General features: G+C 38.4%; 1 protein-coding gene and 1 long non-coding RNA gene across 25 annotated transcripts in view; one reads left to right on the forward strand and one right to left on the reverse strand.

Moving 5' to 3' along the window:
• magi1 (membrane associated guanylate kinase, WW and PDZ domain containing 1) overlaps positions 1-15,850 on the reverse strand; it is a 617,355-nt gene that overhangs the window by 90,734 nt on the left and 510,771 nt on the right. For all 24 annotated transcript variants that reach the window (XM_062973798.1, XM_062973809.1, XM_062973808.1 and 21 more), the window contains 2 exons: positions 12,746-12,931; positions 8,610-9,230 (listed from right to left, as the gene is read on the reverse strand). In XM_062973798.1, the coding sequence (XP_062829868.1) occupies positions 8,610-9,230; positions 12,746-12,931 (807 nt within the window). The remainder of the gene's footprint in view (positions 1-8,609; positions 9,231-12,745; positions 12,932-15,850) is intronic.
• On the forward strand, positions 3,482-12,848 carry LOC134297097 (uncharacterized). The gene is made up of 2 exons (XR_010003825.1): positions 3,482-3,589; positions 12,160-12,848. It is a non-coding gene; the product is annotated as an uncharacterized LOC134297097 (long non-coding RNA).

Genomic DNA, 15,850 nt, shown 5'->3' on the forward strand with positions numbered 1-15,850 from the left:
GGAGTATACTAAACTAACTCCACATAAAATGTTGCCAGCAAAATTTTAATAAAAGATTAGATTAATAAGCCTCTTTCAAGGACTTTAAGAAAGTCAACCATTTCCAAACTTGATTTTAAAAAAAGAATAGAAGGGGGAAAGGGAAAATAAGGCTGCACTTTAAGTATACTAAGACTTTGAAGAAAAATGGATTGTGTACACAAATTCACTGGTGTATGTTTTTAAAGTACATAAAAGAAATGCAGTGACAGTGTTTGTTTTGGATACATTCACACTGTAAAATTAATGGAGTTTGACACCACTTGAACTGCCAAGGCTCTATGCTAAGAAATCAAAGGAGATGTAATTTTACAAGGTCTTTAGTTTTCTCTGCCAGAGAGTGCTGGTGCCTCTCCAAACTACAAATCCCAGGATCCAGTAACATCTTTACCAATTTTAAACAAAATAATGTAACATGTTTAAAACAGAATAAATCCATGTTCAACAATTAAAATGGCGTCAAACTTCATTCTTTCCATAGTGTAGATGCACCCTCAATCAAGAATAGGCAGATCCAGCCCAATTTGCCCACATATTGTTGACGTATCCTTTGGGGTCTAGATGATTTTATACAATCTGCACATATGCATGTTTTTAAATAGTCTTAGGCTGCTTTGGCTGGTTTTAAAATTGCCTGTTTTAACTTGTCAGATTGTTTAAAATGGATGTATAATATTTCAAAGCATTTTCATTATTATGAATTGTTTTAAATAGATAAAGATGATTTTGCTGTGTGCTGGGTTACATGGGGAAGATGCTATAAAACTATAACATATAATGTATCGTATAATATGCATAACTATAATAAATAATAATAAATAATAAATAAACTAGCAGTTTGAAAACATGAAATGTGAGTAAATCAATAGGTACCACTTTGGAGGTAAGTTAACGCTGCTCCATGCAGTCATGCCGGGCACATGACCCAGGAGGCGTCTACAGACAACGGTGGCTCTTCGGTTTAGAAATGGAGATGAGCACCATTCCCCAGAGTCAGACACAACTAGACTTAATGTCAAGGGAAAATCTTTACCTTTTTATACTAAATAAAGAAGTAAACAGAAAACTGAACATTCGTCCGGCACTTTGTAAATGATAAGCATGCTTTTCCAGTTCAGAAGCTGCTGATTTTTTGAAAGGTCGTGTATGACACTGTCCTCAGTTTTAAGGTTTAATAAGGTCACAGATCCACACAGTATAACTCTTCAGTAATCTTAGAAAATATATCAGTGTCCAAAACATTCTTCAGTATGTAACTGCAATATGTTAAATGGCAGGCTATTTGTTGCAGGTATCCTGGTGTTCATGCTTACTTTAATGCACAGGTCTTGTGGCCGATATCCCATGGCTAGTGCCAACCAGACTAGACCCACAGTATCATGTACGCAAACCCTACGGATTCAATGAAGCCACATTGGTTGGGATAGCCAATTGGATTCCTCTTTGATCTCAACTTAATGGAGAATGGTGGAAGGATAAATAACAACATTGCATCCAAGTCTCTTTCCACAGGGGGTCATCCGTATCTCTGACATTTAGCAATCCCTCCAACCCTTCTCGTTTTTTCTGTTGCTCCAGAGATTAAGACACAGAACAATGGAGTCCAACTATAGGAAAAGAGATTCCACCTAAACATTAGGAAGAACTTCTAGGTAGTAAGAGCTGTTTAAGCAGTGGAATATACTGCCTTGGAATGTGGTGAACTCCCCTCCTTTGGAGGTTTTCAAACAGAAATTGGATAGCTATGTGTTGGAAGTGCTTTAATTGAATGTCCTTCATGGCAAAATGGGGTTAGTCTGGGTGGCTCTGGTAGTCTCTTCCAACTCTATGATTATATTATTTTATTTTATGAAATATATGAACACCCAAAACCTGAGATATTGTCTAGACAGTCTTAAAAAAACAAAAAAAACAAGAACAGATTCATAAGCCATTAAAATCATGGCATGCTAGTGAATCAAGGTTAAGGATTTGAATTCAGTGATTCAATGAGCCTAACTAACAAAACCATTTCCTTCTATACTGAGGATACTTTTCATCCTATTGGTGTTGATTCTTTCTGACGATCTTAATCAATGACTGAACTGCAACCTTTTCACCCATACTCAGGTGTAGTCTCGGGATATTATATTTTACAAATTATGCACCAAAACCATTTGTATTGAGCATGAAATGGCAATCTTTTAGGAAGCCAGAATGAATTATGGTTGTTCTTTTAGCTGAGAAAATCTAACGTCTGCTTGGATTTACTGGCATGTAAGAAATAGCTGGGAGAATGCAGAATCTCTTCTGCCTTGTTTAGTGTACAATATAAGGTTCTGCTGTGCCACCTTGTGTTATATCATATTACATCTGATATAAAATGCCAGTACTCGGCTAGAGCTTGTAGCACTCCTACAGGATTACCATTCAGAATCATAGCCACAGCCCCAAATTTTCACAGAACAACCAAAAGCAACACAAAGGTTTGATTAGCAGAGTATCACCACTTTCATCATGACTTGATTAAAACTAGGTAACAAAGGATCTGGAAAAACAACAGATTCCTGCAGCAGGTGAAAAGCTAAAAGACAGATTGTAGCATAAGACTTTTTAGACCAAAGTCCGCTTATCAGATATATCAATGAAAGCCTGTGCCACAATAAATGTGATTGTCTATGTGTGCTAGCAGACTTACTGCCATTGTTGGCTATAACAGATTGATCAACCCAGCTACTCCCTTGGAGTATGTCTGAGCTGTTTCCTAAGCAGAAGAAGGTTTAGATTTAATCATCTTTTCCTTACCCATCTTGCTCAAAGTCTGTAGAAAACATCTGATGAATTCCTCAGCAAAAGATCTCCATTTTCAATTACTTTTAACTAACAAACTGCCACCATAACCACCCAACAGCTGCACTCCTCAATTGTGTACATGTTGCACAACAACCGTGCTACGCAAATGCCAGAGAATTTATTTCAATCATATTCCCTGCAGGCTAAAATTATTTTTCCATCTCAATTATACTAATTGCCTATTTGCCTAATTTTCGACAACAGGCTCCTCAGCACTCCATCAAGTTATGTAGTGTTCATGCAAGTTTAGAGAATGATTGGAGATATCTGAAATTTAGAAATACATAAACAAATGGAGCTTTGCGGTTATATAGAAAAGGGCTGGCTGGCTTTTGTTTTAGCAATGGTAATTAGATCACATCAGCATCTGGTTAAATATTGATAGGATTCATATCTGCCCTATTTCAGTGAGAATGTGGGAAAGGAAAGAGATTTATAGTTAAATCTTCCCTTCAAAATGGTGGTGGGCAATGATAGTCACCCAGCATCCATTGTTTGTGATGCCGGCACATGCCAAGAGGAAGAATATTGTATCTAGCTGCCCAGTTTCCTCCCAACCCTGACCCTGAGCAAATGAGCAATGAGTGATTAAAACAGTTACGCACGAGGGAGCCTGTGATAAGCACGACTGCACTGCTGGAAGTCACATTGTTTGTGACGATTTCATGTTACCATGAAAAGAAATTGTTTTCAGGGAGAATAGAATGGAAAAAGTATGGTAAGTAATTGAGATTTGCTTTGAATATTGCAGAATACTTATGTGGGAAAGCTCTTCTATGTGAAGTTTGGTACAGATTTCCCATGTGTAACACATGCATGCTTTGCATGTGCTGAAATGTCCCTGTAAGCTTCTCTCCCTATTTGCAAGCTTCATAGTTTGCTGTATGTTGGTGCAAGGGGGACTTTGGGGAAGCCAAAAGTATTATTGGGTATTATTTCCCCCAACAATGGGTCCAAAGAAAAACAAGAAAAAATCTTCTTATTCTCTTTTGCTTTGATGATGATGCCATGTGAGGAGACTCATAAGATTGGCACCAATCAGAATCCTACTGTAAAGTGGAGGGCATAGTAAGAATTAATGGTGGAATTCTTCAGGGCTGAGACATGATCTTCCACATTTCTCCTCCTTTTGAACAAGCAACAAAACAAATCCAGAAAGTGCACTTAATTGTAGTTTTCTTTCACATCTCCTCAGATGCCTCATGCTATAACTCCCAAACAAACCAGTACACAAAATATCAGTTTAGATAGATTCTGAATTTTTGCTTGTTTGGAAGTGATTAACCATAGTTTTGAACCACTTCTGAGTCCCCTTTGTAGAGAGAGAAAAAGTGGAATATAAACATACTACTGCTGCTGCTGCTGCTGCTAATCATCATCATAATAAAAGGGTAAAGGTTTTCCCTTGACATTAAGTCTAGTAGGGTCCGACTCTGGGGGTTGGTGCTCATCTCCATTTCTAAGTCAAAGAGTCGGCATTGTCCATTGGCACCTCTAAGGTCATGTGGCCGGCATGACTGCATGGAGTGCTGTTATTTTCCCGCTAGAGCAGTACCTATTGATCTACTCACATTTGCATGTTTTCAAACTAAGTTGCCATTTGAAAGGCCAACCTTTCAGTCAGCAAGTTCAGCAGCTCAGCAGTTTAATCTGCTGTGCCATCGGGGGCATAATAATAATAGTAATAATAACAATAATACTGTACTACTTAATCGTAACAGGAGTTTTCAATTAATTAAAGGAAGTCCTGGGCCAAAAGGAATTTCTACATTTCAACATCTGATGCATAGAGAAAATATAGTTATAATTGTGTCAATTGTATCTTCTTTTAATAGGCATATGTAGACCAAGTCCTTCTTCTGAGATGAGGGCTCTTGCTCTCACTTTGTCCATGAGTCACTATTGAAAATCTGTTCCAACTTATATCAATCTTAGGATGTATTTATTTACACTATATAATTACTGCAATTTGGCAGCACTTTACTGTCATGGCTCAATGCTATGGAATCATGGGATTTGCATTCTGATGAGACACCATCACTCCTTAGTAGAAGAAGCTAAAGATCTGTAAAGCCACACCTCCTATTATTCCATAGCATTGAGCCATAGCAATTAAAGTGACACATTCATTCATTCTCCAGTGCAAACATACCCATAATCAGTTTGTAACTTGTCTTACAGCAGCAATAAGGCAACAACATTTTGATAAATAACTATCCTTGACCCCTGATGGAGTTCAGCAGGTTGTGATGGTATCTGAACCACAAAGCTCACAAGAAATAATGATTTGTACTATACTAACAAGGGCTCTTATCTTCCAAACCAAGATCCTTTTATCCTGTTACCTGATTCACACCATATAATATGGATATGTTTCATGTTTCAAAATTACATCATGGAGTCATTATTGGAAGCAGCCATCTCTGTGGCTTAATAAATATCCATCATAGGTTTTAACCCATATTTTGTGGTATTATTATAAAATGGGTAAAATCAGACAAATTGCTTCATTAAAAAACCATGATAAGGGGTTGGACTGGATGGCCCTTGTGGTCTTTTCCAATTCTATAGTTTCATGTTTCTAACCCGTGCCCACATGACTAAAGTGCCCATGAGAAGCTTATAGTAACATATGAATCAAGCCCTGTTTTAGGAATAACACTGAGGCAGCACATGATAAAATACTGTAGTTCTCCGGGATTTTAATTTTGCAGCAGATACTTCTTCATGTTGCCTTTCCCTTCTAAGATATCCTTCATTCTCCACCTCCCTCTTTCTTAACCTCCTAGCGGCTCTAAGGGTCTGTTGGCAGAAACGCTCCAATTATCAGAAGTCAGAGCTCTAGCTGAAGCAACGTTATAGTAAATATTTTACAGGCTTCTCTCTCCCTGGCTATGTGCCTTGCATTTTAACAATTAGGCATAATTGTCAAGAGTACACCAGTGGCTTGGAGCTGGCTGGGCTTTTCACATACATTACGCATCTCTTTTTGATATTTTTCAGCCTGATTAGTAACCGTTGCTGGCAAATCCTTTGGATAACTCCAAACACCAGCCTTTTGTGCCATGACGGAGGATGCCGCTGAAGCCTGACTGAACACAAACGGCATGTTAATAAAACAAATGCCTGACAGCGAGGCATCTCCCTAGCACTCTCTCCTCTGGACACCAGAGGGAGAAGGAGAGAAAGGCAACCGGCACAATTGCGTCCTTCAGGAGAGACAGGGAAAGAGTTTGATCATAAACTAGGAGCCAAATGCAGTTCCTGGAAGCAAAACAAAGATTATTCAGAGAGATGCATGACTCAGAGACCCATGCCTCTCCTAAAGGAACAGAGAAAAGTACAAAGAGACAGAGATTTAAGGAGTACAGTATAGGCTCCATGTAACTTTTCTTAGGGAGGACAGGAAAATTTTGCAATCACTTCGTCATCCAGAACTAGTGGCATGCATGTGGCAGCATTTCCTCTTCAGCACAATTACAGAAAGGTAAAGAAACTCTGCTATTTACTTCTAGTGATCAGGCTGCATATGGATACAGTCATAAACAAAGTCTAGAAGTTTTAATGTCACTATTAAAACCTCAGATATATTGCTTTAAAACAGAAATTGGACACCTATTCTAGTTAGCACTAAATCCAAAGGTATTGTTGTCATGTGCATATCCAAAATACACCCTACTGTGGACATCACCTTTGTCTCCAACAAATAGACAATGGCTGTTTTTACACAAAGAGAACATGCATGCAAGAAATAGCTTACTCCCCATTATGGATCGGACTTATCATATAAAGGACCCCATACCATTCATTGTATTCATAAAAATATTCCCCACAAAAGAAACTACTGTAAGGAAATTGTGTACTATCTTTGAAGCTAAATGGGAAAACATAGTTCTATCACAAACTTTTGTGGACTCTGGTGCACTTCCCTTTGCATCTGATGAGGTTGGCTGGATTCCATGAAATATTACGTTACAAATTTCCTTTTTGCCACCAGTTTCAAATGCACCATAGGAACCCTTAACATCCTTTTATCCTAATTTAACTGTTTATCTTTTCAAGATAACTTTGAAATTGCATCTTACATCTGATGAAAGGCTAATGCTAAAATTTTCATTATCTCCGTCTCAAAGGTGTTGTGGGGTTGCTTTGATTCTTCTTATGCTGAAACAGACTAATAAAACTTTATCTTATATACTACCAAAAACATAGAAAACTAAAACGGAGTAGTTCTATTATTACAGGCAGTCCCCTAGTTACAAACATCTGACTTACATATTACTCTAGTTACAAATGGGGGTGAGACGACAGGAAGTGTGAGAAATCTACTCCTAAGAAGGAGAATTCACCCCTGTAAGAATTATGAAGGGAAAAAGGTGTCTACATTGAAGCTTTATCACCAATCCTTGTTTCAACAACAACCCAAAATTTTCAAAATCCAATTATCACAGGGACAGAAATTGAGATTACACTGTTCTGACTTACATATAAATTCAGTTTAAGAATAAATATGCAGAACCTATCTTGCTTGTAACCTGGGGACTGCCTGTTCATCTTTTTCTGCTGAAACAGATAAACATAACTTTATCTTGAATATTACCAAAACTCAAATATAGGAAACTAAAATGGGGAATTCTAAGTCTATGTTTATGAACCGTCACCTTTCATAATGCCTACAGCAAGGTCCTCACTGGGCCGAGTATTCCGAAATCTCTGAGTTATTAAAGTACAGTAAAAGAAAAAATATATTGTTTGATGTAAGTTCTTTGTATAAACTCACAATTGGCATGCCCCTGGATGGCGAAGCCTCACAACAGATACAAAAAGAACATAGCAGAAAAATGAGATACAGGAAAGATGGGATCAGGAGACAAAATACTGGAAGCTGAGATACATTGCTCCCTGCCTTGGATGCAGTGGAAAAGTGAGACAGTTGATAGGTTATAGGGAAAGTCAATGGAATGAAGGAGCACATAAACACTTGGGTGTAGCAAGGCGTTAGATGGACAGACAGAAAAGGTGGCTTGCAAAACTCCCGGAAGTCAGCCACAGGATACAACCAATGTCAACTGACAATGAGGCTACACAACATTTCTTATAAGTAAGCCCTGTGAAAAGGTCAGAGAGAGCCCTAGAAAACTTGAGAAAGGAAGATAAAGAAGTTGGCCCTTTATGCACTAAGGAAAACACCAGAACAGATGATATATGGAAAATGTACTTGGCTACCACATATCAAAACAACTTTATCATGGAAACAATTAAGAACCGAAACGAAAACATAGTAATTCATTTCCTATGACTTGCAAAAAGATGATGAACTAAAATGGTGCCAAGAGAGAAGACAGAAATGAAACTCATTAATAAAAATCCAGCTGACTGACCATTTCAGTTTCTCATTAAATCGGGTAAGTTCCTGATTAAGACTATCTCATCTTATTTGGTCGACAAAGTTCAAATGTCAGTTCAGACTCTCATAAATACATCAATTTCTACATGGCTTTTAATGTCTTATTTCTGGGAAGATTAATACCATACGTCATTTCTTTTCCCAGTGCACTGATAGAGGCATAAAAATCAAACACCAGACTTAATCCCAAACATCATAGTGCAATTTAAATTAAAAGCTAATGGTTTTCAATTTTCAATCTATTTAGGTGGCTCTATGTATTTAAAACATGCAAGTTTAAGTAAGATTTATTGCTCTGTGTTAAATACAAAGTTAAACTCATCAGACTTACCTCCTCGTTGCACAAGCAAAGTCACCTCACTTCCTTTAGGACATTCGATCAGCATATCCACAACCTGGTTGTGAGTTAGATTCTGCACATTCTTCTTATTGACTTCAACTATAAGATCACCTTCTTTGAGGCCTCGGCACCTTGGGCTGTCAACAATTTGTTTCACTCTCTGTCCGCCACCCCCAGGACTGTCTGCTATAGTAAAACCAAAGCCCATGGGTCCTTTGATTATATGTACAGTTATGAGTTCAGGTTGTGTTGCTATAGAAGACGCTAAAGAGACAGTGTCATTCGGGTAGACATGGGATCCATTTGAAGACACTTCAGCAGGACTGCTAGGCCTTTGCTCCTTCATTCCATTGACTTTCCCTGTTTTACTACCATGGCTTGCTGGGGAGTCATAGTTTTCCTGCCCATTCACAATGATCGGTTCTTTATCCAAAATGGCCACAGATGTCACGAGGCTTGTGTTGGGATCATCTGGGTCAAAAGGCAGAGGGTAGCCTCGGCACAGTTCTAGGTCCACGCTGGCACCAATGGGAATAGACTGGAAGATTTTCACAACTTGAGCATGCGTATGCCCCAGGACACAGGTGTCATTCACACTGACAATAACGTCTCCTATGGAACAAATTGATCAAAACATTGTAAGTGTACACAATCAGAAACAATGTTACCTTACACTAAATATATACAACTTAGGTTTTGGTATTCAGTTGTACTCAAATAATATGGAGATATTTAATTCTAGATGGAAATGTTCCAACTCAACTAAGTCTATGATCAGTAGGATTTGTTTTTAAATGCAATTTTCTTATTTGAGAAGGGGACACATATCCCTTGCTATTCAACAAATTGTGTTTGAAAGTTTCTTCCCTTTCAAAACTGGTGTATGTCTTATGTCACTGGGAGTAGAATGAGGTGTTATCTGAGAATTGTATGTTCAAACCTGTGCAAAGTGGAAGCAGGCACTAGACTAGGGATCATGGGATTGCCCTCCAACAAGAGAGGGTTCAGTCCTTTTCACCATTGGGTCAAGGAGACTGTCTGCTGGAGTGAGTGGGAGGGACAATCCATTACTGGAGAATTGTGTTGTTTAAAACACTGTTTTGGCTTAGGGGTTTTACTGTTTAATAATATTACTTTTTTCATGTCAGGAATGACTTGAGAAACTGCAAGTCACTTCTGGTATGAGAGAATTGGCGGTCTGCAAGAATGTTGCTCAAGGGATGCCAGGATGTTTTGATGTTTTACCATCCTTATGGGAGGCTTCTCCTATGTCCCTACATACAGCTGGAGCTGATAGAGGGAGCTCATCCGTGCTTTCCCTGGGTTGGATTCAAACCGGCAACCCTCAGGTCAGCAACTCAACCTTCGAGTCATCAGCCCTGCTGGCATAAGGGTTTAACCACTGGGCGTGCCATTATACTACATTAATAGATATTGTAGATTTATTTTAGCATGAACATTTAGAAGCAGTAGCTATAATAAGTTTGGAACCAATGTGCTATATACACAGACAACATGATTGGATACAGTTTATTGTATATGCTTACAAATACTGATAACCTTTAACCTGTTGGATGACAGTAATTGGTAACTGGAGTTGGACATACATGAAAGTTTACTGTGTTTCCATGTGCACCCATGGATTTCTCTTTATCAGGGCAAGTATGCTCAGTGCAGGTATGCAGAAATATGTCATATGAGATGCTGGTATTTCACTTGCGTCATTGAAGATGTTAATTTTGTGTACATTTTAGATCAAATTTGTAATGTATAAAGTCCTAAAATGCACGTTCTTTATCAAATGCCTCTTGTCCCTTGGATCCACTTCTTTTTAAGTGAAGGACCAGTCAAGCTCAAAATTGTGCCTATATGAGATGCAAAATTGATTGACACTCTCTGCATAGCCTTTTCCAGAATGATCCCAGATATTTTTCAGGCACAAGTATTTTTCTGAGTTAAATTTGCATGTTTCAATATAAAAAATAATAATAACCCTCACTGTTTTAAGCCAAGGATTGGGCAACCATAGCTTTCTTTGTCTTTTGGGGCTGAAACTCTCTAATTAATGGGTTGCAGTGAGTTTTTCGGGCTATATGGCCATGTTTCAGTACCATTCTCTCCTGGAAGAGAGAATGCTACGGGAAGATGGCCATACAGCTCGAAAAACTCATAGTAACCAAGTGATTCTGCCCATGAAAGCCTTCGGCAACTTATCTCTAATTAATGGTTATGCTGACTAGTGTTGTTAAGGACAGTGTAGATCAAAAACATTTAGAGCACCAGAATCGCCTGCTTCAAATACAACACTTAAATAAGCACCTAACAAACAACTTGTGGTCTGTATTTGGCAAAATAATACACAATGATATCGGCAAAACATTTTGGTGATTAGCCTGTACAAGAGGTTCTGCAATTGGGCTCATATTCAATCGTCTGTGGAGAGGTTGTAAAACAATAAGCACTGCTTAGCTCTGTATTTGATTAATCTTTTGTGATGACCAAATTCAAACTTGCTTTGATCAAGTCAGATGAAACAGGTAGAATGGTTCCCTATTAACTGACCAGTTAAGGGGCCCTTGAAATAAGCACTCTGCCCTATGGTTTGTAGATTTTCTAACAGTTTGTTGGTTTTGATAATAATGGCGGTGTGTGTGTGTGTGTGTGTATATATGTATTTAAAAAAATGTAAATATGCATTGTGTATGTGCTTTATTTTGTAAAGGAAAAGAAAGAGTTAGTGACTCATCTTCTAAGCCCTCCAGTAATTTCCTAAAATTGGTGGTGGTGAGAAATTTGCAGTCAGTGGGCTATAGTATTCATGAACACTCTTTCTTCATGGCAACAGGCTCTGGACAACTGTGGTTTGAGACTCATTTTACTGCAGTGGTGCTTTTTAAATCCTGAATCAGTGCCTTATTAGTCTTTTCAGATGAACCAATCAAATAGCATTCTAAAATATTACTTCATGAATTTTGTTGATCAGTTCCATTTTGGATATTCTTTCTTGGGGTGCATGGGGTGAGTAGACCACAGGGGCATCTCTACACTGAGAATTAGTGCTGTTTGATACCACTTTAACTGCCATGGCTTAGTATTATGAAATCCTGGAATTTGTAGTTTGGTGACAAATCAGTAGAGAAGGCTGAAAGCCTTGTAAAACTACAACACTACAATTCTATGGCATTGAGTCATGACAGTTAAAAGTGATGTCAAACTGCATTAATTCTACAATGTAGATGTGCCCTTGGTCTACTCCCCATGTGCTTAACATCCTATAAATTCAGAAAACATAAACGTTACAGATGCTTAAGATTTAAAGAATGTCAACGAATGACACTGAACATCATGGCCTCCAAGACAGACAGAGAACTACATAAACACCAATGTGTCCTTGCCACTTGACATTTTCAGATGGTGTTTATCTGAAATAGCTGTAATATAGGCAATAATGAAATATGGAAAACTATGCAATGTTGTTTAGACTAATTCGCAATCACATGCAGACTCCTCTACATATTACTCCATTCTTTCTCGCATCCAGGCCGGGACACATGCTGCATTGCAGTAAGCAATTAGCAGAATACATGCCAAGTAAGTGATCTGCACCGAGACAGAAACTGTCAAAACCTACAAGCTACATAAAAGGACCTTCAGGTAATTGCCTAGCCGTTCTTTTAGTTCTCTGTGTTTCAAATAGCATCCCATCTAGGTGACAACACCAACTACAACACTGCTTAGCAGCCACAGAAGTTTATGACAAGGCTGTTTACTTATTTTGTCAGGTACCAGAGTTTTATTGATCGAGTAACCAAAAAAATTATAGTGCACTTCTGAGTGTTTTAAAATCCTTAGATGAAGACAGGTTTTATTGGTTTTGTTTTATAGATGCAAGATGGAGGTCAAAGCAATTCCACATTCCAAAGAACCTTAAATTTATGCCTGAATGTGCAGTTTGACCCTAGAGCTTCAAGGTCTCACATCCCAAAGAGCTTTGTTCACTGGACTATGATAGCTATTGAGAGTTTTGAATGGATGGTATTACACAAGTGGCACACAGTTATTATTGTTTTCTTGTCTTTTCTTTTTTCTTTTTCTTTTTCTTTTTTTTTTTGGAGCAAGAGAGTTACCTGTTTCCATTTTGCCATCCAAAGCTGCAGGACCGTCAAGCACCAAACTCTTGATCTGAAGAAACTCATCTGGTTCATCTCCACCAACAACGGTAAAGCCAAAACCCCTGCTGCTTTTCCTTAGCTTGGTATGAATAAACTTCCCTTTCAGTTCAGATGGGTTCCGCGTGAAAAATGGTTTTCCAGCTGTGGAAGTTTCAAAAGTTTACCGATTTGCCAATATGGAAAGACATGAATATGCACACTTCTCTACTATCATCCCACCCATTTTGTCATCAATGAAATGTATCAGCTTGTAAGGATGAGCAAGATATAAAACTTCACTGAAGACTCTCTTTCAAAGAGAAGGAAAGCTCTCAGGAAGCTCAAAAGAAGGATCACACTCATCTCTCCTTGCCTGGAACCATTATACCAATTAATATAGTGAGAAGATAACAGGCAGTGATTTTCTAAAAAGCTATTGTAATGTACAACCTAATTACAATTTCTTTTAATGAAATGTCCTTATTAAGTACAACTAGTTCAAGTGCACATCTCCCTTTAAAGTTGTTCTAGTTTTACAGTGGTATGGCTTCATTATGTCTTCTATAAATTGCATAACAAGATCAAACAAAAGAATCCAAAACAACTTGGCAGTATCTGTAGCTGCATGTATGTGGAGGGAAAGAGAGATTATTCTAATAATATATTTATAGTTCTACAATCAAGATAACGGTCTCTCAATGGTTGCCCTACTCAAAGTCCATGGGGCCCAAAGCAACAGGACTCACCAACCAAGAAGAGCTCAACCCCCTCCCCCCCGCCCCAGAAGGCAGGGCTCTTTTCCCAATGCCCCTCTCTTTTTTGTTGGGGGGATGTTCTTTTTGAGCCTTATAGTGAGTTAGGCAGCAGAGCTAAAGTGGGGTGAGCACAGGGTTGATGCAGGGATTTCTTGATTAATGATGATGATGATAATAATAATAATAATAATAATAATAATAATAATAATAATTTATTTTTGTATCCCGCCACCATCTCCCCAAAGGAACTCGGGGCGGCTAACATGGGGCCAAGCCCAAAAGACATAATGTAAACAAGTTAAAATATAAAACAAGACGAGAAAAACAAGTAACAAGCAGTATAAAAACGCAAACGAATTCAGGCACAGTTTTAACAAATACATAAAACAAGATAAAAAGTTTAAAACAATATCAGCTTCACCACCAAAGGTCAAGAGGAGTAAAGGGGATCAGAGTAAAGTGCATAATAACAAGGTTATCCCCTAAAGTACCTGGCCGAGGGTTCCAAGGTTTCCTGAGATGACGTTAGGGTAGGATGGAGTGGGATCAGAGATAAAGTGCAGAACAGAATAATGGTTGTCAAGGGGTCTATAGTGTCTTATTTAGTTGAAAGCGCGCTGAAAGAACCATGCCTTAAGTTGTTTAATAAAAGCAGACAGAGTTGGGGCCAGCCTAATCTCCCTGGGGAGGGAGTTCCAGAGCCGAGGGGCCACCACTGAGAAGGCTCTCTCCCTCGTCCCCACCAACCGAACCTCTGATGTTGGAGGGAATGAGAGGAGAGCCTCCCCAGAAGATCAGAGAGATTGTGCGGGCTCATAGGGGGAAAGGCGGTCACAAAGGTAGGAGGGTCCCGAACCATGCATGGTTTTGTAGGTTTTGTACCTGCACCTTGAATTGGGACCGGACAGTGACAAACATGTATTGATTTGGGACTTCAAAAATTCACTGTAGTTTAATACTGTCATGGGCTAATCAGAGTTTTCATCAGGTATATAACAATATTGGTCTAATTGCAGGACATACTAGGTACTGAAAATGTGTTTTGCACATTGGTTTACAACACACTCTGGCTGCCAATGAATATTCTCATGTGCAAATAATTAAGTACTTATGGGAGACTGACCTTATTCCTTCTACATGGGCTGATGGCTTGTGGCAATGGTCATTATACATAGCAGTTGTAAATATGTGGAAGATGAATGTTTTGCTGATTATGGTAGCTGATTAACCAATATGTGAAATTACTATATACACTCATGTATAAGTCTACAAATTTGAATAAAAAATTGACCAGGAAAAGTTATCATAAAAAACTGTTATCAAAAAAGAAACCATGCCCATCTCTCAGTAGAGTGGCAAAAGCCAAGAGCTCAATTCAACATAAAAGAAGCACCACCCAACTCTTCTTTTTCTGCCAGAGTGCTATTTCTGGCCTTTGTGGATGCCTGGGTGGGAAAATGGTGTCTCTTTAGTGATTTCCTTCAAAGGAGGGATGAGAAAATAAAAGTGGTCAGTGTTTCCTTTTTAAGTTCTTCCAGGATGGACTAAGCCACTCTACTGAGAGAAGGGGATGGTTCCTTTTTTGTTAATACTGTACCTTACAATTTATTTCTAAAAAAAGGATCCATATGATTTTCTAAGCAGAGGCCTTTTTGAATGCCTGGGCAAGAAAATGGTGGTGGTGACATCCACAGATAGTTGATGGTCTTCTAAGACAGTACTGATGTTTTTCCCTCTCTGCAGAATGACCCTTGACTTATCCATGACTCAAATTAAAATCCACAATTTTGGCAACAAAACATGTCCTCAACATATACATGATTTCAACTTATACATGAACCTGATAATTAAATTCAAAGTGATTGCTCTTTAAGGCATTAAGAACCATAATATCACTTAAGGTGTTGGGGACTGAACCTTGATCCTTATACAGTGGAGTCTCACTTATCCAACATAAACGGGCCGGCAGAACATTGGAAAAGCGAAAATGTTGGCTAATAAGGAGGGATTAAGGAAAAGCCTATTAAATGTCAAATTATGTTATGATTTTACAAATTAAGCACCCAAACATCATGTCTTACAACAAATCGACAGAAAAAGCAGTTCAATATACGGTAACTATATGTAGCAATTACTGTATTTATGAATTTAGCACCAAAAAATCGCAATGTACTGAAAACATTGACTACAAAAACATTGTCTACTAAAAGGCAGACTGCGTTGGATAATACAGAACATTGGACGAGTGGAAGTTGGATAAGTGGGACTCTACTGTATATGTTTTCTGTCATCCACATGAATACTGTTGACATGAACAACAAAAGAT

This window comes from Anolis carolinensis, chromosome 2, assembly GCF_035594765.1.
Source record: "Anolis carolinensis isolate JA03-04 chromosome 2, rAnoCar3.1.pri, whole genome shotgun sequence".
Lineage (NCBI taxonomy): Eukaryota > Metazoa > Chordata > Lepidosauria > Squamata > Dactyloidae > Anolis > Anolis carolinensis.